Genomic DNA, 25214 nt, shown 5'->3' on the forward strand with positions numbered 1-25214 from the left:
ATTTATAATATTTATCGCTCTATAAAATATTAATCATATTTCTCATAATTATGCATATTTATACACTACAACAATAATAATTGAGTATATTTTGAATCAACAATGACTATTTTGGTAAGTACTTTTAGGAAATAATGTCCTGAGATTCAATACTCTTGGTTACAATTTACAAATTCAATAATTATTGATAATATACTTTCTAATATAAAAATCTAAAAAAAGATAATTTCAATTATTATACTACAAATTTTGCTGATAAGTATTTTTAGAGATATACATTTGTCTTGACACTAATTAGTTAATATTTGATTTTTTTTATTACATAAAACACTAATTTGTTAATATAGTTTGACATTAGGTACCACTTTACCACATCAGATTCAATTAAGACTCTACATGCAAATATAATTTGTCATTTTGGGTTATAAGTTGCTTTTGAAATGGAACCGTAACAGTTGTGTTAGGACATCCAAATACAATTATGTTATTTTGCTAATTTATTATAATAGACATAGTTATATTTAAGATAAGAGATTTTATTAAACTCTTTTCTTAATATTGTAAGTTTGTAACTGTCTTTTTGGCTATGTAGTTTATTGTCAACCCTAACTGTATTACTTACACTCATTTAAAAAGACAATCACTTTCTGATGACATAAAACACTAATTTACTAATATAATTTGTCACTAGATATTTCCTTACTATGATAGATTCAACTAGGATTATACATGCAAATGTAATTTGTCAATTTGAGTTATAAGTTTCTTTTGAAATTTATTGTAATAGGCATAGTTATCTTTAAGAGTTTTGATTAAACTCATTTCTTAGTATCGTAGCTCTCTCTTTTTGGCGATGTAGTTTATTGTCAATCCTAACTGGACTATATACACTCATTTAAAAACACAATCACTAGCAATATTTTGCTTTTTAAAAAGTCAATCAATAATATATCTTTCTCCTAAATATATAGTCTTAATTAATTGCTCATTTCACATATATATCATTTGTCAATTGATATAAAAAGCTTACGCAGCGGTATTACTCATGCGTACGCACAAGTATCGTACTAGTTCATTTTTTGAAATTAAAGTGCGATAGCAAATTAATCTTAAAAGATGAAAAATATAAATTTAATTCACGAATATGCAAAGTGATAAATTAAGCTGCTATTAAATTTGTAAAATCATTTTGTTATTAAGTTGAAAGACTAATTTCATATTAAGTTATAAAGTTGAGAAGTCAATTTATCATTAAATTATTCACATGATTAATTTATCACCTTTTACCTATCTAAATTTAAATTTTTTTATCTTTCAAAGATTAATTTATCATTGTCTCACACTTTTAACAATAAATTTGATTTATTACCATGTATTTTTAGTGGATTCAAAATTAAAAAAAAAACTACCCATTTAGAATTCTCTCTCGCATCTGAACAGGTCCTCTGCTGTTACAAGATACCAAAGTTTAGAGTTTAGGTTTAATTTTTTTTATAAATATTTAAAAAAAATGTCATCTTTTATTCTGAAAATTATAGAACAGTAAAAGTAATTAAAGAAAAATTCCTCCATTTCCTATATAATATTTTAAAAAGAAAACTAAATGAAAATCAAATGATATTTTTTATTAAGTACAAACATGGAATGAAAAATACAAAATATTTTCATTGTTAAAACAGTTTCCAAAACCATATTGAGCCATAACTTAACTTCAAACATTTTTATTCACATTATGTAATCTAGACATTTTTTTTTTTCAAGTGAATTATATTTCGAAAAAGCTACGATTTGCGTTATTGATGGATCATTCCATCATGCCAGGATATGCTCATTTGGGCAGACGAGGGAACCATCAACTTCACTTCAGAAGAGTTATGAACTGTAATTTAAAACATGAAGCCAAATTGACAATTAAACAAAAGCGATCATACTAATGCTGCAAGCTAAGCCATTGAGGAAATTCTTGTGCAAAATTATGATGCACGAAATATTTCTCATTTCTTAAGCAGTTAGTTACATATCCAGCTTCCTACTGTAACCAAGACTAGCCAACTCAAAAACCTCCTCTTTTTTTTCTTTTTCTTTTTCCTTTTTTAGTTTAGGTTAATAATAGAGGAGGGGGGGTCAGCTAAACTGTGCCAGAGACTATGGCGTTTGATTTGTTAGCATAACCAGGAAATTAGAAAAAGATTTTGATTCTAGTTTTGATTAGATCAATAAGACTGATGAGGCCAAATAAAGAACTCAGTTGCTGCTGATGCTGGCAGTGCAGTTAGTGCGGTTGCATTGGCAGAAGTAACAGCAGACGCTGCTGCACCAGCGTTGGTAGGGTGAAAATGTTGGAAAAGGTTGTGAGGATAATATGCTGTTGTTGAATCAAACGGAATTCCACAAGGGATTGAAGCAATTGGCTGATGAATGGCTGAGAAATTGATGCTGCCACTCACGTTACCACACTGTGGATTCTGCTGCTGACTGCTGCTGTTCACAGGAGGAGCTTTCTGCTCTGATTCAAGGGAAAGCCTCAAGCGTTTTGCTGCCCCACCCACTGGAAGAGAACTCTTCATTATAGCTTCCACATCATATCTATTCATCTCAAAGTTGGTTACCGCGTTTGCACCTCTGAACTTTATGGCTGCAATATCATATGCCTCTGCTGCTTCCTCCTCGGTTGCTGTTACCATGTGAACTGAGTTAGATGATTATTCAGAATATTCTATTTCCACCTCATATAAATGACAAACAATGTAAAATCACTGTTTCAAGTCAAGCCAGCAAAACAACAAGAAAATTAAAGATTAGTTAAAAAGGTCTAAAGATTGGACTGGTCTACTATGTAGGCAAATTATCAATATATGGGCTAGTTGATTGTCAGTCCTTATGTTTACTGTTATTTTATGTGCTATGATCTTATCTACTATGATCATCTATTTTTGTACTTTTGACCAGGAATAAGGATGCGGGGAAACTTGACCATTAACAATAATCCATTAAAAAGTTTAAAACAATACAATAATTTTTTATAACATAGCAACTATGGAAGAAAACGTGTATACCGAATGTTCCCAAGTATAAATCTTTGTTTCCAGCTACACGGCCAATTCTTGCTTGCCACCTACCCTGTTGATGATGCCTGCAAGATACAAATTATGAGTATAGAAACATAGGATCAAGTACATCAATAAATAATTTAAAGTTACTAACCTTGTAACACCTCTGTATATGGAAGCTCCCCTGGAGAAACCACTACTTTTCCTGCAAGAATGGAAATCCGAATATTCAGTAGCTGCGTATGTAGAAGTACAATGCTAGAATTTTAATAGGACAACTCAAGCAAACCTCCGCAATGATGCAATAAATTCTTGCTTTGTTACATGTTTCATCTCCTCCACTTCCTTCGAATAATTGGAAACCTGAGAAATGAGGATAGAAATAAGGTCAGTGAGACAGTGACGTGTGTTCCAATACTGATCCATGCATAACCTCAGTTCATTATATATGTACAATGCACCCAAGAAGTTATTGACATATCAACGACTTCAGAAGCTATATATGTACAAGTTCACCCCAAACAAAAACCGAAGCTATCTACATAAACATAATACTTAAATAGTTATATTCCCCCCACCCCCACCTACCCTCTTTTCATCCATGCCACGTTGGTCTGAAGATCCTATATTCCCTTTTCATGGCACCTTAGCCTCAAGTTTTTGTGTACTAAGTAAAGCATATTTCTTTCACACCAACACCAACCATTAACCACTTTCCATTTTAGCAAATTTTTTGTATATACTGGCATATTTAAATATGAACACTAAACATTATTCCTTCCGTAGAATCTCTCCTTCGGCCCCACCTCAACGTTTTCAGTCCTGGTATATATATGTATTGGATTTCATGCAACTAATATCTATCAAAACTGAATACAAGAAAGATGTGACTGCATTACAGGGAAGTTGGTGGTAGCAGTGGGACCCCAGTACTTTAGAGCTGCCAAATCATAAGCTCTCGCGGCCTTTTCTTCCTTATCATATCCACCTGATAACCACGACAATTTACTATGTCACAAAACCATCTCTCAAACAACATAAATTTTTTTAAGATAAGTTGAGCAGATTTCTTGAAGTAAATCTAAATGAAAAATACTGCTTACCCAAATAAACTGTAGAAGAGTCAAAAAGTCAAATGACAGCCAGAAATGCACCAAAGTCCCGTTCCATGCAAAGGAAAATACAAAAATATCAAACATCAGCTAACGGAATAGTCAAAGTTATCTGCCAAAAATTACTTTTCTAACCCAAAATGCAAATGGCCGAAAGAAAAGTGATCATATGCTAGCCAATTGCCACAATGCATGCGCACAAGCAACCTTTTTTTTTTCCTTTATTTTTTTTCTCTCACGCCCTTTATGGCTGCTACATAGGATAGAAAACAACTGTACATTGGATTAGATCCATCAAACCCCATCCTCTTTTCCTTGTACAATGACTCGTCAAATTTTATTTGTACCAAAAAGTTCAAACTATTAACAACATTAATTTTAAAGTTATCGTATCTGTGCTTTTCAATTTTTCTTTTCCAGTTGATAAATTTTTCAATAATCCCACTAAGTAGCTCATAGTCAAAGACATGCCCCAGCATTTAAAAAACAGACCGAAAAAGAAATGCCGAATTGCCTATTTCTCATTGGAACGATTTTTAGACAAATCGCTTTTTTGCCGTTTCTTTCTCTTCTTTCTTCCAATAATAACGACACTTAAAATATATATAGTTATTTGTCATTGCAACATAAGATCTAAGAAATCCCGTGAGTTTGTTTCAGACCAAAGAGAGGACATTATTCTGGGGGGCAGACACACTGTCACAAACCCTTCAGGCAACAGTGGGCGCCCCACCACCTCAATGTGAGCAAGTACAAGTTTCAATATGAGTTGTTATGTGGTCAAACGTAGCTTTCCCTGGCAAGTGGGAAAGCAAAAGCAAAAGATAAAGCCCTTAACGCAACAATATCAGTTATGACTTATGACTAATGAGGAAGGGGAAGGACGGAGAGATAAGATAGTAGACATGGATGCGTCAACAAAGGGGGTACGGAAGAGGGAGAGAATGCAGAGAGATATAATATGTCTGAGCAGACAAGAAAGCAAACACACCCAACTCATACGGGGCAAAATGGCGGCACATAGGATCAAATCAATTGAAAGAAAATTGCAGAAACAGTGAAGTAGTAGTAATAAGCAGCACTAGCAGCATAGTATGTGCATATACCCCAATCAGTCAATCATAAAAAAGACTGTTCACAAAGAAACCCAGGTGTCCTACCACACTCCAACCATTAATTGCACCTTCAATGCATGCAAGCCACTTTTCAGTCATATAGCTTCATAGCCTATTCTATTCCTCCATTTTATATATTTTTCCCCATTTTTATTTACTTCAAAAAAAAAGAAAACATAGAGAGAGAAATAGACCTTGACGCCCTTTTCTGGCTTGACCCTCCCTTCTGCAACTATTGTCCCATAGATGCGCTTCATATCTTCCTGTCCATCGGTGCCTGAAGAGAAGAATCCCATCACAAAAAAAAAAAAAAATCTAACATGAAATAGATGTGTGAGAAGAGGCCAAATTTCTGACCTTGACCCCCCTCTCTCTCTCTCACCATAGTCAATACTCAGTATCCAAAATCACTGTCTCAATATATTTTCACAACTGAACAACAATAGCTGGCTGGCTACTTTTTTTCAACTTCCAACATGCCCAAAAGATCCTTTGGACTAGAAAAAGAGAAACATCTATTCTCTCATTTCTTTACCACAAGCACCATACACACAAAATAATAAAAATAAAAACATAAACGGTAATTGATTGATTCAATAATAATAATAATAATAATAAAGAAATGAAGAAAAATAGTATACCTAGTAACACCTCTGTAAATAGAAGTCCGCTGGCCGAAGGTATCCACGATCTTCTTCGAGCTATTGGACTCCGCCGCGACAACGGCCTTCTCGGAGCTCAGTGCAACGGCGAGCGACAAGGTTCCGGTTGTGCCACCGGAGAACGCGGCGAACTCGTTGCCGGAGGACTCAATAGAGTGAGTCCCGAACTCGCTGGCCTGCGCTTTTCCGATGGATGCAGAATCATCAACCTCGGACCCGGAGTTGGTCGAAAAAGCTTGAAATCCAGTAATGGCCTTGAGATCCTGCTGGTCACCGCCGAAGTACGAAGTAGAACCGTGGTGGTGGTGGTGGTGGTGGTGGTGGTCGTAGATGTGCGTCAGCGACGAGTCCTGCGTCTCCGTCTGGCTGTCGGAGTAACGCATCACGGCGGAGGAGTCGCCGAGAAAATCCTCCAGCTTCGGCGGCGGCGGCGGCACGTGGCCGACGCTCTGCGACGAAGATTCAACAAAACTCACGTCACTGTGGTTGAGATTCTGCTCAAACTTGAGGCTCCCGTTGCCCCACCCTGCACCACAAAACGAACCGTTTCGGTCATTTCCCACGTGCGTTAAATCGAACTAGTAAGAACTAAGATGGAAAAAAAAAATAGATACTATTTTAATTTTTATTACCGTTGGTGTACAAGTTGTCGAGGTAGTAGTGATGTGAGGAAGTAGCGGAAGCGGCGTCGTATTGAAGGAACTGAGGTTCGGAGGTTCGGAGCATTTCCATTGGGGAGAGAGAGAACGAAAGCCAGTTAGTAGCACGAGCCATTGAGATATATGAATGAAATGGTGCAAAATGAAGAACTAGTCCTGTAGTAATAAGAACAAATCACTGAAATCAGCAACAGTTTATAAACACAAAAAGGCCCCAAAAAAACTGAAATAGTTTCTTACTCTTTGAACGGACAGCTACTTCTTCTCCATGTCGGTGTGGTGGTGATATTATAGTTACTATTATTTTTCGATTAAATGAAAAAGAATAGATCAAGTGGTTTTGGTTTGGTTAAGGGGAGAACTAAGAGAAGTAGAATGCATGCAAGGTGTTGTTGCTCGTTTTCAGCGAAGAGAGAGAGAGATGGTGATGAGTTGATTTATATAATAGCAACAGTTTCAGCGTAAAGGCAGAGGGTTTCATTTTGCAGTGAGTGAGAGAGAGAAATTATAACTAATAAGAATAAGAATTAAATAATGGAGAGAAGTGACTTTTGGCTCTGCGCGGAAGAAAATTTGTCTGAAACACGTCCGCGAAAGATCCGGGCTCGGGCTCGGGCTCGGGCTGGCGGAAAAAAATTGAAGGATTTGTTTGATAGGGTTCGTTTAGGGGATTGATGGTCACTTACGGAAATGCCCTTGGAGGGTTCTTTTCTTTTTTAAGGAAGGGAAATTAAATTTGGGGTTTGGCATTTCACACACTTGTCTTACATGCAGTTCTCCCGGGAATGGGTTTGGGTTCAGTCCCCACTTACTCATTCCTACCAACCAATCTGTGTCATTTTTCACATTCAACTTTGATCGTGCCAGTAAGTGAGACCCGGATTAGAGCCACGAAAATTAAATTGTTTTCGGATTAGATGGTTATACTTATTGTGTAATGGAGTAAATTTAAAAGATTTATAATAATGAATTATAAATCATCAAATAAGTGAATTAGATGTTATATTTTAATTCAAAATTTTAAGATTTATTTTTATGAATCTTACCTTATAAGATATTTAATCATTTTATTTTTATATTAGACGTTATCTCATATTTATATTTTAACAATATTTCCTTTAAGGATGAATCTCATTTACATTGTAGTTTCTCCTCGTGTATTTCTTGGTTTGTTGAAAAAAAATTAAATGATTCTTAAAAAGGAATGAAGTTAGAAGTTAACTTCATCTAATTTTCTAAATCTCATTAACAATTAAGTTCATTTTCTAAACTACCATTCATTCATAGGAATTTGTTTCAATGGAAATATTTTTTCTTGGTTTTTAAAGTCATGTAGTTAATATCACAAAAATCAAAGAGGTGAGTAAAAATGATATATGTAATATTCTTGATTGTTAATTTCTGAGCACTTCATATGCTATGATATTTCACTTAATTTTTTATTGGTCAGAACTTTTCACCAATCAGAACCCTCCCCAAGTAGTCATTTTTGAGACATCAACAATCTATTTCGATCGCCTCTAGGATTAATGAGTGTTTTCACAAACCAACATGAGAACTTTTTAACATGTTTTGTCCTTACTCACACGTTTCTGGAAAATTTTCTAGAAGGTCATTCATCTGATACCTATTTCAAGCCAAACACACTTAACTGTGGAGTTCTTAAGTTATAAGCATGTGATCAATTGCATGAAGTTGTTTAAGTTTAACAAATAATCTCGAGTTCAAGTCTTAGATATACAGTTGCATTAAATAATTAGAATTTTTTTTATGAATTACTTTTCATGAAGAATATCTGTCGTCTAAAAAAATTATCATATATATTAATTTTTTTATTCATATTCAAATCCAAAAGGATATATACTTGGCACAAAAATATAGTATTTTTTTATTTCTTATTTAAAGAACCCAAACAAACTAATACTCCCTCCCATCTTTTTTAATAATACTTAATTAACTAATTTATCAAAATTAAAGAAATTAGTTAATGTAGTTAATACTTAGTGGCAATAAATTTGTGTTAACTTTATATAATATTTCAAAATTAACCCTAATACTATTATTGAAACATATTTTTATTAGTTGTAATTCCTTGAATCTCTTTCATTATTATCAATAAATAGTTAATTTGAGTGATATTAAGTCGAGTCTTCTTAAGTAAAATATTGAGTTTGAGTCTCATGAATAAAAAAATGTGACTGAAAGAAAAATATTCTACTAAAGATGGTCAATGAGGTTTTCCAACAAAAAATATTTATTAGCAAAACTGGTGAATACTTTACACTAGTATCACAATGACAAAAAATCTCTTTTATCATTAATATATTTCTTACTTTATTTTTTATTGGCTATGCATGAGACTAGTCAAAATATTTTTTCAAAATATTCTTTATACAAGATAATGTTAATTAGACTCTCAAAGAATTTAAGGGATTAATATATTCCTTTTATTATTTAGTAAATTAAAAATATTCTAGTTAGAATTGAATTGCGTGAAATTTTACAATCCATATTTTTCCTAAACCAAAAAAGTTCAAGCTAGTAGTATTTTAATATTTCTTTGAAAACAGTGTTTGTTCGTGAAACCGTGGAGAGAAGCAAGATAATGCACCATAGAGAAATGAAATAAAACAGTACTAGCCAACGAATCCCTTTAGCCATGCCATAAAAAAATTAACCTTAATTTTAGCAATGTTTCATTGGAGGTCAGCCTTTTTAACGGTATATCTTTAAAGAAGAGCCTATGAAGATTATCTTTTAAATTTGGTTGTCTGCAATAATGCAATGCATAAAATCCCAAAGTTAAAATCAATTTTCAGCTTTTCACAGACATAAGAATTGAGACAATCAACACTCCTCTAGCTAGCCAGATAGACTATGAACTCGACTTGTCCTCATCGGCACCTCTGTGCAACTCTTGCAAATCTCAAATCTGTCACCTTCACTGCCCTTACATTGCCACCGCTTCTTTCCCCTTGTAGATTTATATGTTCTTAACTATATATATATTACTATTATTCAGGGTATATATTAATTGTCGTTGTCCATGGTGGCTGGGGTTGTGCTAGGTGCAACCCCAACTATATATACGAACGGGATACAGAACCATGCAATTGTAGATAATTGTCGTAAGACAATTCCATAAGAAACTCGGTTGAGTCTAGTAGAAAAAAGGGTATATAGAACCAACCAGCTAAAACAAGTTCTCGACCAAGGATTGGAGACAGAGAGCGTTGAAGCGGTGTCCATGCAGCACAAATTTTGTTGTTTGTTGGTTTTTTTTTTTTTTTTTCACGGAGAAAACAAACTATGATTGAAACTTTATATTATACGCATACATAATTAAATTGTACCGATATGAACTCTCCGTCAAAAAAATAAAATTATACAAACTCTTAAATAATTAATAAATATTTTGTAGGATATTTTTTTAAAAAAAATTATTATTAAATTAAACTTATATATTATATTGATTAATATTTATGTTATTTTCTCTCTCTATATATATAGGATGAATTACACTATTGAACAAATTTTTTAAGTAATTTAATCAAGTTTATTAAACTTGAGAATTTTTGTAAACTCGTGAGAGATCTATAAATTCAATTTGTGAACTCAATTAACTCGTAGATTTGTAAGAATTCACTTCATATAAAAATAATAACAAAATATCTATAAATAGAATATCAATTAAACATTTTAACAATATAATAAAGTAAAATAGTAAATCATAAATTTCACTATACTTAAATAACAAGCCTAGTAATGTATCACTACTGGATAATAAATTGCAGATGTTATAGTAGTGATAGATTATTTTCATAGAAGATTTGATGTTATTAAAAAACAAAAGTTTGATGTTATTAAAGGTGATAATTTTTTTATTCGGGAACAACACACTAAATGAATGTATATTGAATATTAAACAGACACAAAAATAACCCAAAATAACTTACATTTTGATTTAATTTTTTTAACTTGCTGACTCGCTAATTTGATGTTAAACTCGAGAGTCTATCAAGTTTACTTTAAATTTTTATAGAGTCTACTAAAAGGAGAAAGTTCACACGAGTTAATTTGCAAGTGGACTCGTAAACTTAAGAATCAGTGAATTAACTCAAAAATTTGATAATCATGAATTTAATTGTTGAATTAATTTTTTTATTAAATATATTTCATGTACACAGTTTTGTAAAAATTTAAACTTATTTGAAATTTAAAATTATTTTAATTTTTTTTAAAATAACTTATCTTATAATATTTTTTTTAAAATGAGTAAATTCTGATTCTATTAATACTTAACTATAGTATGATCGGTTTTTTTTTTTTTTTTTTTTAATTTTCACAATTTGTGAATCCCATAACCCCGACATTGATAATTTTCCTCAACGACAGGGTACATTAGTTGATGTGGATGTAACTTTCACCCAAAAAAAAGTTGATGTAGATGTAATATATATATATAAATTACGATATGTTGTGTTTTGGAAACAATTTATAGTTACTTTGTTAAGTGGGAAAACAATATCTCGTACCCTCTTAATTACCTTTATCTAGTTACATTATCATTCTTAGCAATGTCTTTCCAACTTGGAGATCATTGAGAGCATATTTCTGTTCAACGAAAGAAACTTATTGTAACTTATCGCGTAGAATATATAGCATCATTACATTCAACTCAGCTTATTGCAAATATGATGATGAGTCCCAATTCAATCAAACAAAAGCGAATTTTTCCAAACAGGAAACCCACATATCATATCATAGATCTAAAAGCCACTGAAACTTTTCCTTCCTTCTTATCCATCGTAATGATACTTCACGAGCACAATTATTAGATTTAAGATGTTCATGAAATTATTTTAAAAAAATAAAAGTTGAATTACATATTTTATCACTTAACTATTATTATTTTATTAATGTTACCATTTAATTTTTTTTCTGCACATTTTAATTATCATCATAATTTTGATTTTTACAAATTTTACCACCTAAATTTTTTTGTACACATTAGACGATCACTTTTAAAAAATCATGCATTTTACCATCATGATAACAACTGATATCGTTTTGCAAAAATTAATGACAAAATACATTTTTTTATGAATACATCAATTCATTACACATTTAAAGAATCAGTAAAATACATAAAAATTGAAAAATACAATGCTAAAATGTGGGTGGGGTGGATGGGGAACTTGAGTGATAAATTTTGAAAAATGGTGATAGTTGGTGATAAATGTGCAATTGAATATCAAAAAGTAATAATATTCAAATCATATAATGTGTTTTTAAATTACAGCTTATTTTAAAAAAAATCATATTTTTTAACATTTTAAGAAATCTTTAAAAGATTAGCTATTTTCATAAATTAGTTCTTTTCTAACTTAAAGGGATAGGTTAGCCTCTTGTTTGGTAGTGCAAAAACCGAGAGGGGGAGCAAGGAAGACAAGGAAAGTGAGGACAATAGGATGATGGTTTAGTTGTATGAAAATAAGATTAATTTTTGAATTTTTGTGATATCCACGACTAAAAACATATCCTCTAATCTGAGAGAAATTGTTATTGTTGCAACATCTTTCCCATCTTGCCCTCTCTTATGGAATTCGGGAGGAATGAACACAACTTTCGTTGTTATAAAATTCACAAAGTTTAGATTCCATTTATGCAAAAAAAAAATGTCTTGTTTTTGTCCTAATAAAATTAGGATGCCTCATTTTTTTAATTTAGTGCAAGATTTGGATTTCCAAACGGGTATAACTTATTTACATTAGTTATATGTAAGTTTCAAAAACAATCAAAACCTTGCTTGAAGCTAAAAAATGCATATTATAATTTTATTAGAACGAAATATTGATGAAAAATTCTAAAGGGACGAAATATTAAATTTGTCAATTTTACAAAAACATATTTCAGCCTATTTAAAATTATGAAAGATATAGAGATATAATATTTGAAGTGTTTTTCTTTTTTATAGAAAGTGTTAGCTAGCATAACAAGTATAATCAGTTTTTTAAAAATAAAAAACAAGACAAAACAGAAATGAATAAACTTACCAAAAGGTAAAAATGCATTTTTATTCAATATTATTTTTCTCTTTTAATTTTTTTAACTAGTAAATAATTTTAATTCAAATATTTGTCATCTATTTCTCTCCATTTCTCTTCCGCTAAACAATCTATTTCCATCATATTTCTCACTTATTTTCTCACATATTCACTAATTTCATTATCTTCATTTTCTTTCTCACAACCAAAGATACCCTAAACCTTTCAATCATTTAGTATAATTGGCCATTTTTGTTAGAGATGTTAAAATAGGTCTACCGATCCAATTTATCTTTGGTCTAGCAAAGGACGAGTTGAATTGGGTATAGTCTATTTTGATATCAAATTAAAAATTCTAACCCAATTCAATTCAAGAAATTACCAGTTACATTAAGTTAGTTCACCAAATCACACTTATATAAAATAAATAAATGATGAGAATAAAAAATAACTATTATAAAATTAATCTTTGAATAACTTGATCTCTTCTTTATATATATATAATTTAAAAGTAAACATATGATCATTATAATCACAAGAATGTTATCTTACTTACCACATATGCTCTGTTATTTACCATGAGTAAAACAAATATAGTGTAAAAAAATATTCATAATAGTCTATAAAATATATTATGTCCAACAAAGCAACAATCAACCAAATAATTCATCAAAACAATAAACAAAATCCCAACCCATCAGCGAATAAAACCAATTCACTCCAATCATATATATCATTTTACATTTACAATAAACACATAGATATGCTCAATAGATAAATTTATTTTAAGAGTATTCTTTATCTTTTTTCTATTAGTTTAATGATTAAATATGAGTTACTCATTAAAATCATTAAATCAAATATGAAAATTAATTAGATTCCTCTTCATATATTAAAAAAAATTAACTTATTAAGAGTAACATCAAATAAATTATTCTTTATACTCACCCTCATCCTTAGATTAAAAAATAAAAATAAGAATGAAAAGTAATTCCAAAAAGAATTAACTTAATCCCTCCTTTTATATTTTTTGTATGCAACCTCCTTTTTTATATGTATATTAACCGTTGTTAGTCAAACTTCAACGCATCACTGTGGAGTAACCGATGAGACGAGAGGAGGGCAATACATTGCTCCCTTGGCACAACATCAAGCTCCTTTTCCGGGATAAATTATTAATATTTCGATAAGGTTACTCTCAACTGATAAGACTTGGTTACAAATGTGTCAAATGTAATTATTCATATCATATTAAAAAATTTCACAAGAACTATTATTGTAAAAAAAAATATATAACAACTTTTGCCCTTTTTGCCTGCTTGTTCCAAAGAAATGGCAACATCAAGTTTCTGTGAACGAATTAAAAAGCAGAGTGGAACGCACACTGCGCCACCCCACTAGACCAGTGGCCGAGAAAACTGGAAGCATGAGCAGTAAATTGCTTCATTCATCACCTTCTAGCTGTAGCATAAGACCAAGTTGAATACACTATATGTGTATGTGTATGTGTATGTGTAATGTGTCACTTTTAATTTAAGATCAAAATCATGGACTCAGCCCCGGGAAACATGAGTGCATAAAGCAGTGCCGACGAATACGCATCATCCTCTGCGTTCTACCACTTCTAGACCGGCAGCACCTACGCACCCTTCCAATTAGCATCCAATGTTATTTGCACTTTACACTTTCTCTTTCTTCCTACCACCCTTAATTACTCTATTATTCATAGTTAATGTAAAAATAAAATTATTCAATCATGTTAATACCCTTCAGTATGTACTATGACATGTTCTTGCATTTTTTGTTTTTTACAGATCTAAGATACATACACTCGTAATTAATGAATGCAATCCGGAAAATGCTACCCTTCAGTATATTTATTTAGCACATTGATGAAGTGAATTCCACGCTGGATTCATTGCACTTTTGTCTCTTTAGAAGTTGCTCATTTGTTTATGCAATGTTTGTTTTGATTACATGTTGTTATATTATTAACAAATTAATAAAACAAATACCGTAGTCATTAAGATTTTAAGATAGTTAAATCATTGCAAGAATATGAATGAATTAATGAATTAATAGATGAGGTAACATAGTATGCAATTAGATGATCATAGGGTAAATTAATTTTGATACTTCTAATAAAAAAAAATGAACGTTTTTTTTTTATCTTTTCTAACATTAATTATGATATCCATACCATTTATGTTTTGCTTAACATGAATAAACTTTACTATGGTTGATATAATTATCAATAAATTCAACCGCCCCTTCTTGTTTACGACCAGATCCATGCATACAGTCAAGAAATTTAAGTTATCGATGGAAGTGATTGTATGTAAGGCGTATGAATCGATTAACTATACTATTAATTAACTGCTAGCATGGCTGTGTGCTTGATTAGAATATAGTAGTATAAAAAAGAATAATTATTGGGGTCATTGAGACTTGAGAGATGTGATGCGTTCAAAGCTCAAATCGTAAGTTTGTTTTTTTTTAAATTTTTTTAATTAAAAAATATGCAAAAAAAAATGTGATTTAAGAGCGTGTATATCTAATGCACATAATGAATATTTGAAAATTTTAAAATAGTATATATAAAATTTATTAATATTCTCGTACATAGTTACATATACTTGTACTCAATGACGAAGCCAATTCAGTTAAATATAAAAATATTGATTTTTTAATGCCATAAGAGTAGTATTGGTTAAGAAACATTTAATACTTCTTATTAAAGGCTTTTAATTGCTTTTAAAATGTTAAATATTTTTTTTCTCTGAAAATTATATATTATTTTACTTTTTAATAAGTAATTTATTTTTATTTTCCTTAATCAATGTCGTGGTTAATAGGCCAAAAAGATAAACAGTTAGCTATTATTAGTTGACTATAGTAAGGTATAGTATTCATATTAAAGCTTCTTTTTTCCTTTTTTCCTTAATTCCAGGTGCTTTTCCTCATAAGGTGGCTGTTTCTAAAACTAAAAGAATTTGCTCTGAGTTTTGATTAAAAATTGATTCCGTGTAAAAAAGAAAAGCACTCATCAATAGATCACGTGTAAGTGTTCAATTCCTTTTATTTTCTGTTATACTGCTGTAGTAATATTTTACAGCATTTGCATTGTGAATTTTGCAAAACTATTCATTCCAATAATGTACCATTATTACAACGGGACTAAAAAGTAATGAGGGAGGGGAAAGCAGGTACAATTAAAACGTAGTTTATCAAAGCCGTGTGAACAACACGAGTAATAGTCAAAAAGTTCAACTCTATCTACCTGCATTAACAGCTTTTACTATCAAATTTATACAATAAATTATATACAAGAATATATATATACACACTAAAATAATCAATGTATATGATTAAAAGTAAAAAATAAATATATAAGACTTATCACTAATTTTATTGTATGTATAAATTGAAAATAATAACGTTATTCTTTATTCATTGAACATGCCTTTGAGTCTACGTACATTTTTCACGCATAACTTGACTCTCAAATAAACCTACCTATATGTCTGTGGTTCTCTCTCCTTGGAGGAAGCAGTGCATGGGCACACGTAGATGAAGGATGAAGAGATAGATATGCACGTAGTAGTGGCTGATTTGTTGGGTCTTCGGTGCAACACCAACTCAAGCAAAGTAACTTTTTTTTTTTCTAAACCACTGCTATTATCATGTTTGAATTGAGTTATAAATAATAAATCTCTCCCTCTAAGTATTCTATAAAAGTTGTGAGTTTGAAGGTAACTCAATTTAAAAGTTAGGTGAAGAAATGAGGATTATTTTTTATTTATATATTTTAATTTAATTTTATCTTGATTTGGAATTTTGGTTTTTTTTAATACATCTTCTCATGTCCGATCATTGTTGAGCTTACATGAATAATATGATTAATGACTCTCTTTAAATTAATCTTGAATATAGTCTTATATCATCTTAAATTCTTAAAATATGAAACTTTATCTTTAATTGAATATTTGAGTTTTTCCCAATAGTTATATTTATACTATGGCAACTTCTGTTTTGTTTTTCTTCTTCCGGTCGAGTTATAGCTACTTATTTCTGTAGTTGTTTGCTACCTATAAAAACTTTTCGTGTTGGTGATGATGCCTTTCATTTCCAGATGCCGTGGCCATCTTGTTAATTACCTAGTATCTCCTCATCAATATTATTCACCACACGTACGTACCGTGAAAAACACCGTTAGGGCTACCTCTGTATACACACACTCGATACTCTCAAATGAAACTCATCCACACTGAGGACACACGAACGCGTGATCATAATGAAAATCTGATGTCATGAACAATTATAGAGTGGGATAACATTTACCCTCTATTTGTTATATGAAAATAAATTAAAAGGAAGGAAGAAATATATAAAAGAGATGTGATAGAAATTAATGTTAATTTTTATAATTTATTCAATAAAAAATAGGAAAGAAATAATTTGTTTCTTTGAGACCACCCAAAAACATTTCACTATCTTTTACATTCTATTTTTTTTTTATTTCTATTGTTTTTTTTCTTTATATCCGCCTCTATTCCTAATAGAGGATTAATATTTTTCAATGTGTAGAAACATCGAAAAGGATTTAATCATGAGAAATAAAAATGTTTTATGACGATAAAAACATTGATGATATATATTTATTTCTTATAAAAATAATTGATGTTGTTTTAGTGAAAAAATATATGGTTGTTAAGCATGCAACTTTATAATTTTTTTTTGTATTTGAATTCAAGAAATAGCATATTATTTTTGTTTCCACCGTAGTATAATTTTTGTTTGATAAAAAATAAATTGTTGATATCTATTGTGATTTTATAGTAACAATATGATACATTATTTTGTTAGCATAAACTTGCAATATTTATATTAAAAATTGAATTTTATTTAAATAAAGTGTATACCAACGAAAACATAGATAAGTCTAACTTTTGATATGAGAATTTTTTTTAGGATTGGAAGGTTCTAGAAATACATTGAAAAAAAAAACTTTAAATAATTGTTGCTTTAATTGATTCAAGAAAAAGATTTTTGTAGGTAATTTTATTTAAACAAAACAACGGAGTTATTTGAAGTTTTTTTTTAAGTCAGAGTTGTTTCCCCTGTTGATTCCTTTAGATTTAGGATAGTTTGGGATCATAACAAAGCAAGAGCTGTCAATATGCCAGCTTAAAAAATTGCTATAATTATATGAGCGAACTTTGACTAAAACTTTGTCGTGTAGTGTATTAATTATAATCAAAATTTGCGTCAATTATATATGTTTGTCATATTGCTGTTACACGAATTAAACTTGCCATTCAACTTGAAAAATAAAGATCAGGAAGAAATTTACTTTAGTTTATGTTTTTCCTTTCATCTTAGCAAAAAAAAAAATTGAAAATAAAATAATTTTTTCATCGTATGTTGTATTAGGGTCCATCTGAAAGGAATGTATGCGAAAGAAAAGAAAATTAAAAGGGAAAAAAATATTTATACTGATATTTTTTTCTTTTATTTGATTGAAGATAAAGTGTAAGAAAAGAAAGAAAGAATAATTGACTTTTAGAAACACAAATTTAATTTTTCTTTTATTTCATTTTTCTTCTAATTTAAATTTCAAAATTTTCTTTTCTCTCTCCTAAACATATAATAAATTTTCTCTTTACATTAAAAATTAATTCTATTATGTTCTTTAGTCAAAGGTTTAAAACTAATCTAAGGTAGCGTCGTAAAATATAGTGCATGTTTGTTTCTCTAGTTATTTTATTGCAATACAAAGTCCTAAGCAACTTAAATGCATAAGTATTGAAAAGCTTACTTCTCCAAACAGAAGTTCAAATTGTGACAACCACAATCCAAACATGCGCATGGTACTTTATTTATGCCTGTGCCTAGTGGATTACTACTCTCATATTATTGTCATTTTGCTTATGCAAGAACAATTATACAAAATGTGCTATTTATATCATTTATTAATGCTTATATTATATTAATAATAATTATACTTTAGCAATATATTGTTATGAATGTGATTTGAAATTAAAATAAAGTATTTATTTTTGGGCCAATTTTATTTTGGTACCCTGCTGGTAATGAAATTTTTTATAGCATGAGTTTGTACATCCTATTTATTTTATATCTTTTTGTTAATTGCGAGATGCATTTTTTTATATTCCTTAAAATGAAAAAAATCTTGAAATTCAGATCGATTTTTTCAATTCATTTCCATTTTGAGTTGGACAACATCATGATATAAATAAGAAATTTTGTATGCTGAACATATTATATTATTAATATATTAAAATAATTTTATTGTTTTTCCGCTGGTTATTATGTCAGTTACATGATAACTTTGAATGGGATCAATTATGAGAATTGAGAGAATCTTTGTATTTGCATTTGATCATTATCAACATCTACTTTGAGGGAACAAGAGCCTCCAGCTCTTACTACTAAGTCTACTCTTTCTGCTAAGTCTACTGCTACTCAGAGGATTTTAATGAATGATGGAAACTCTACAGTTCAAGGAACCATTGTACATATGCTAAGACTTTTTTGAAGTTTGTTGACGAAACGCCTTTTGATGAGACTCGGAAAAGTCAATATTTCTTATTCATATTCAATAACTCAATGTATTTTTATGTTAATTAGTTGTGTTAGTTAATTAATAGTTAGCATACGATATATATATATATATATATATATATATATATATATAAGATTGATGATCATTACCTGATTCCGAAGATTTTAGTTTCACTGTATCTTCTCAATTTGACATTTTGAAGTTCTCTTGTAACACTTAGAATCATAAGTAAACCATCACTACTATATGATCTTAAATAACACTATTTTATCTAACACTTAAAAAAAATATTAAAAAATTATAATATTTTTAAAAATATCATTAAATATAAATAAATATTATTAATATATTTTATAACATTTTATCAAATGTTATATATAACTCATATCTTTAAAAATTTTAATAATATAAATTATAGATAATATTTAATAAAATATCTTAAAAATATATCAACAATATTTATTCATATTGATGATATTTTTTAAGTATTATTAAAAGTTTTTTTTGGTAAGTGTTAAAAAAAATGTTAAAATTTACATACGTAAGTACTGTATTGATGATATTGTTGCTATTTATTACTCGAGATCGAGGAGAAGTCCATCAAGAAGGATAAATCTTATATTACAGTTTTCAGTTCGCTTCTAAGCACTACAATGTACATTTAGTATTAAGGATGTGGACAAATATATATACGAAGAATTTCAACATATAATGGTAAGAAGGTCGAAATTGCATCCTAATATTTGGGGTCTAACAAGAAGTTCTACATTAAGAATTTCAAGTACGGTAACAAGTTTGTGTTAAAAGAGAACAATGACATACAAGTTTTCATAGAAGATGTTTTTTTTCTTTAATTTTCAAATTAAAAAATTACTGTAGTTATAATATATGTAAAACTACTCCACATAACTTCTATTTACAAGAAACTACCACTAACTTCTATTTACACGTCAACATTCCCTCTCTTAAATTATATGAAAAAGAAAAACAAACATTTAGTTTATCACTAATGCATCAACCATTCCCAACATATTTCGTAATTTTAAGAATTGTTCTAACTTGAGAGGCTTTATCATTATGTCTGCAATCTGTTCTTGAGAATTACAGTAACTCAACTCCACAATTTTGTCTCTGATCAAATCTCTAAGAAAATGAAATCTTATATCAATATGTTTGCTTCTATCATGAAAAACAGAATTCTTTGATAGTTGTATAATAGAATTATTGTCACATTGAATCAAAGTTATTCTCATGTTATTCTCATCATCATCATATATTCCCCCCTTCCATGTTATTCTCATCATCATCATTGTTCTACTTTAAAGCATCTGATCTGCATTCCTCATTGCTTTTGCCCTAATTCCAACATTCATCTTCTTGAAAAATCACATCCTTGCTAATGATGATTTTCTTCGAAACTGGATCATATAATCTGTATGCCTTTGATTCATCACTTACTCCCAAGAAAACACACTTCTTGCTTTTTTCATCTAATTTGTTCTCTTCTGGTCTGGGACATGTGCATGAGCTACACACCCAAAAACTCGAAAGTAATCAACCATTGGCTTCACATCGCTCCATGCCTCTTCTGGGGTTTTGTTCTGCACAGCCACAGTGGGACATCTATTGAGGATATGCACACTCCATTTTACAGCTTCGGGCCAAAACATTTTAGGAACCTGCTTCTCAGCTAACATAGAACGCACCATGTTCATTATCGTTCTATTTTTCCTCTCTACAACCCCGTTTTGTTGACGAGTATAGGCTGCAGTCAATTGCCTACTAATGCCTTGATTTTTGCAAAATTCTACAAACTCATTTGAGGTAAATTCACCACCTCTATCTGTCCTCAAAGAAGCAATATATGCACCAATCTCCTTTTCAACACGAGCTTTAAAATTTCTAAACATGGAAAAAGCTTCTGATTTTTCATGTAAGAAATAAATCCAAGTTTTACGAGTGAAATCATCAATAAAACTTAGGATGTACCTCTTGTTGCTGTTTGATTCTGGTTTAATAGGCCCGCATATGTTTGCATACACAAGTTGTAGCTTGTTTGATGCTCTCCATAAACTCTTCTTAGGCATAGAGTCTCTGTGTTGCTTTCCAGTTAAACATTCTATGCATATCTTCTTTGGAATCTTAATCGAAGGCAACCCATTTACCATCTTCTTATCAAAAAGTGTCCTCAATCCGTTGTAGCCTAAGTGACCAAACCGGCAATGCCAAAGATGAGATTCATTTTCTGATACAATTTGGAAACATGAAGAAGCTTTTGGTATCATGGTAGCCAACAAAGAAAACATTATATTTCCACTCATATCTGTCTGCATAATTAATCCTTTTGCAAAATGATATACCCTACACTTCCCATGTTGAATCAAAATAGTCAAGCCTTTTTCTTGAAGTTTCCCTATGCTCAATAAATTACTCTTAAGTTCAGGAACATAATAGACACCAGAAATTGCCTGAGTAAATCCATTCACTTGCATTCGAATGATACATTTTCCCACAACAGCCATTCTAGTGTTATTGCCAAGTTTTACAGTTTGGCTAAAGCTTTCATCCAGTTCTGAGAACCACTCCATGTTTCCAGTCATATGATTGCTGCAACTGGAGTCAAGGAACCACACTTCTTTCATTTTATCTTTCTCCAGTTCAACATAAGACATTAATAACAATTCTTCATTTTTTTCCTTTTCTAATTCAACATAATTGACATTTTTCTCCCAATCAGGACATTCAGATTGATAGTGTCCTAACTTGTGACATTTGAAACATTCAATAGCAGCTTTATTGAATGATTGTCTTCCCCTTCCTCTGCCTCGACCTCCTCTGGATGATCCATTACCTCTAGCTCTACCTCTACCTACTTTGTCTTGGTGGGAGATCTTCAGAACCTGCTCTTCTTCTCCACGACTTCTCATCCTCTGCTCATGAACAAGAAGACTACTTTGCAACTCATCAATACTCATCATGTCTAAGTTGTTGGATTCTTCAATGAGCATACCACATAATCAAATTTTGAGACCATTGATCTCAAAATCTTTGCAGTAATGACTGTTTCATTCATACTTTCACCATGAGCCTTCAATTTGTTGGATATGGTTAGAGTACATGAGAAATATGCATTCACTGTCTCTCCTTCCTTCATTTGAAGAATCTCAAAATCTTTGCGTAAAGCTTGCAATTGAGCCTTTTTGACCCTGGTTGAACCTTGAAATTTTTGCTTCATTGAATCCCATATATTTTTTGTCGTGTCCCTCTTGAGGATTGTTTCAAGGACTTCACGATCTATTGCCTGAAAAAGATAATTCTTTACCTTTAAGTCCTTCAACTTCTGCTCCTCGATCAATTTGCATTGTGCCTCCATAGGCTCTATTCCATCTGCCACCATCAATATCCCATTCTCAATGAGATCCCAATATTCTTTGGAGCGGAGAAAATTCTCCATCAACATTGCCCAATGATCTAATGACCATCAAACCTTGGAATTGCAGGCTGCACAAAACTGCTACTCCCACCTTTTGCCATTCTTCTCAACTCCTTCTACTTAAAAGAAAAAAAAAATTGCAGTTTCTTTCTTGACTCACTCACTGTTTTCCTCACATGCACTCAATATTAGGCCCCTAGAATGGAGCTCTGATACTAATTGTTAAAAGAGAACAATGACATACAAGTTTTCAGAGAGAATGCTCTTTTTCTTAATCTTCAAATTAAACTACTGCAGTTACAATATATGTAAAATTACTCCACATAACTACTCCACATAACTTCTATTTACAAGAAATTACCATTTACTTCTATTTACACGTCAACAGTTTGGACATAATTTGAGTGACAGCCGTGTCTTTAAGAAGAAAAACCAAAAGCAATGAATTTATGAGCCTAATAAAATTAAGTGAAAGTTGAGTATCAAATCACTGTGGATATAGTTTCTTTAAATCTATCTTCTGGACGAGTTTATGAGCCTAATAAAACTAATAAAATTAAGTGAAAGTTGATTATCAAATCATTGTGGATGTAGTTTCTTTAAATCTATCTTCTGGACATTTCTTAGTTTTTGTTTGGGTTATCTCTATTCGGATAAATTTAATTCCAATTTTACTTTTTCAATAATATAATTTTACTTACAGTTTTTGAGTTTAGAAATGAAAAATTTGTTAAGCATAAATGTCGATGACTTTTATATTAAAATAAGTTAATAAAATTATCTTTCATAATAATTTATAAATAAATGACAAATTTTAAACTAAATATATAGACTATTTACTCATATGATGTAAAACGGTAGAAAGCTTTCAAATGTTCATTGTTGAGTTGTGTTTGATGACTGAATTATTGTATTATATCCTTCAAATATGCACAATTATATCAACTTAAACATGAAAGAGAATCCAACTCAATTAATGGAGTAAAATGTAAGAATTGTTATAAACTCTTTAGCATCTGATTTAAATTTTTACAGATGAAAAAAAAAAACACAAATGAAGCCATTCCAATATTTGTACTATTGTATATGTTGGAGAATATAAATTTTGATTGGACCGGGGTACAAGTTGTGTACGTTCAGAATCACAATCCCTTTTGTAGGTTTGAGTAATGTCTAGTACTGCCACCTTTGCTTGTTCTTGTCTATCACCTTTTGAAATGCCATGTGACATCACACGTGGTGCACTCCAGACAACACGAATGTGCAAAACTGCCTCTCTGCTCTCCAATTTGGACAGTTAAATTAATGTGCATATATATGTTACTTTATTAAATATTAAAATCAAAACGTGGTGGTTCTGTGTTTTGCAGCATGATATCGATTGATGATATTTCTACATATTTCCTATTATTATCTTCTCTCCATCATGTTTATAGTTTTATTTATTATTATTTGAGGTAGAAGATCAATTTTTAAAAGAGACAACCAAGTTTCGGTTTTGTTTAAGACTTTAGAAGCATGCTTTTAAGGTTGAAGTACACGTCTCTAAGCCAAACCAAATATATATAATATGCAAGCTTGCCTAACTACATTGCAACTTGAAGTTCGACCCTAAGCTATCTTAGACGTTTGGAAAAGAAAGAGAATAAAAAATTAAAAGAAAGAGATAATTAACTAATTGCTTTCTATTTCTATTTATGTATTTGAGATTCTAAAAAAGTATAGAAAATTAAAATAAATGATTGATTTGAAATATCACCATTTTAAAATTATACTTTTCCTCTTTCAAATAAAAATGCTTAATACCAACATTACAATGATTTAAGTGAAACTGAACTCAAAGAAATATGTTTAAAGGTTAAAGATGAAAAAATATTATTCAAAAGATTTTTTTTTTACTAAAAATGGTTAAGTATGTTTTCTGTTAAAAATTAGTCATCAATAAAGTTAGATGTTTTACAACTATAATATAATTACAAAAATTAGAATGTTAAACAAAATAGTTTGTTGAGAATCTTGTCTTTTTCTCCTTTTTTTTAATAGTAAATTTCTTCACCAAAGAGAGTTTAGTTATTTTAATTGAGACTTTTTATAGCATAATGGACTAATTTTATTAACAAGTTTCTTTTACATAACAAAAATAAAAATAAAAATTGGAGCCATGCAAAATCTTATTCAAATATTTTGACAAATATTACCTAAATTAATCACTCGAAGATTCTTCTCCATCTAAACACATAAGATCAACATATTTTTTTATTATTGAAACTCCTGATCATTATGGGGGTGTGATTAAAGTTATTGAACGATGATGAGGAGGAAGTAGATTCTTAAATTGAGACTGGAACCAAGGGATCCTAATCATCGTTCTCATCTTCTTTCTGAAAAGATTATGCTCTGGCTTTTGACCATTGACCGAGAGGCACGTGCACCGCATCCTCCTTTTCATTCAAAATGCAGAAACGATGATTTCGGCGACGCACGTGCACTCCCTTGTCCCGACATACACTAACATAATCATGCCTTAACTCTCACCTTTGCATTATTTAT

General features: G+C 30.5%; 1 protein-coding gene across 1 annotated transcript; it reads right to left on the bottom strand.

Moving 5' to 3' along the window:
* Window positions 1-1904: 1904 nt before the first annotated feature.
* LOC114409231 (AP2-like ethylene-responsive transcription factor AIL6) lies at window positions 1905-7084 on the bottom strand. The gene is made up of 10 exons (XM_028372615.1): window positions 6839-7084; window positions 6572-6754; window positions 5919-6465; window positions 5472-5554; window positions 4154-4162; window positions 3950-4038; window positions 3340-3413; window positions 3205-3255; window positions 3057-3133; window positions 1905-2674 (listed from the first exon to the last, which is right to left on the bottom strand). The coding sequence occupies exons 2-10, from the start codon at window positions 6711-6713 to the stop codon at window positions 2214-2216; spliced, it is 1533 nt and encodes a 510-aa protein (XP_028228416.1). The 5' UTR covers window positions 6714-6754; window positions 6839-7084; the 3' UTR covers window positions 1905-2213.
* Between the last annotated feature and the right edge of the window lie 18130 nt (window positions 7085-25214).

This window comes from Glycine soja, chromosome 1, assembly GCF_004193775.1.
Source record: "Glycine soja cultivar W05 chromosome 1, ASM419377v2, whole genome shotgun sequence".
Taxonomy (NCBI): Eukaryota; Viridiplantae; Streptophyta; class Magnoliopsida; order Fabales; family Fabaceae; genus Glycine; species Glycine soja.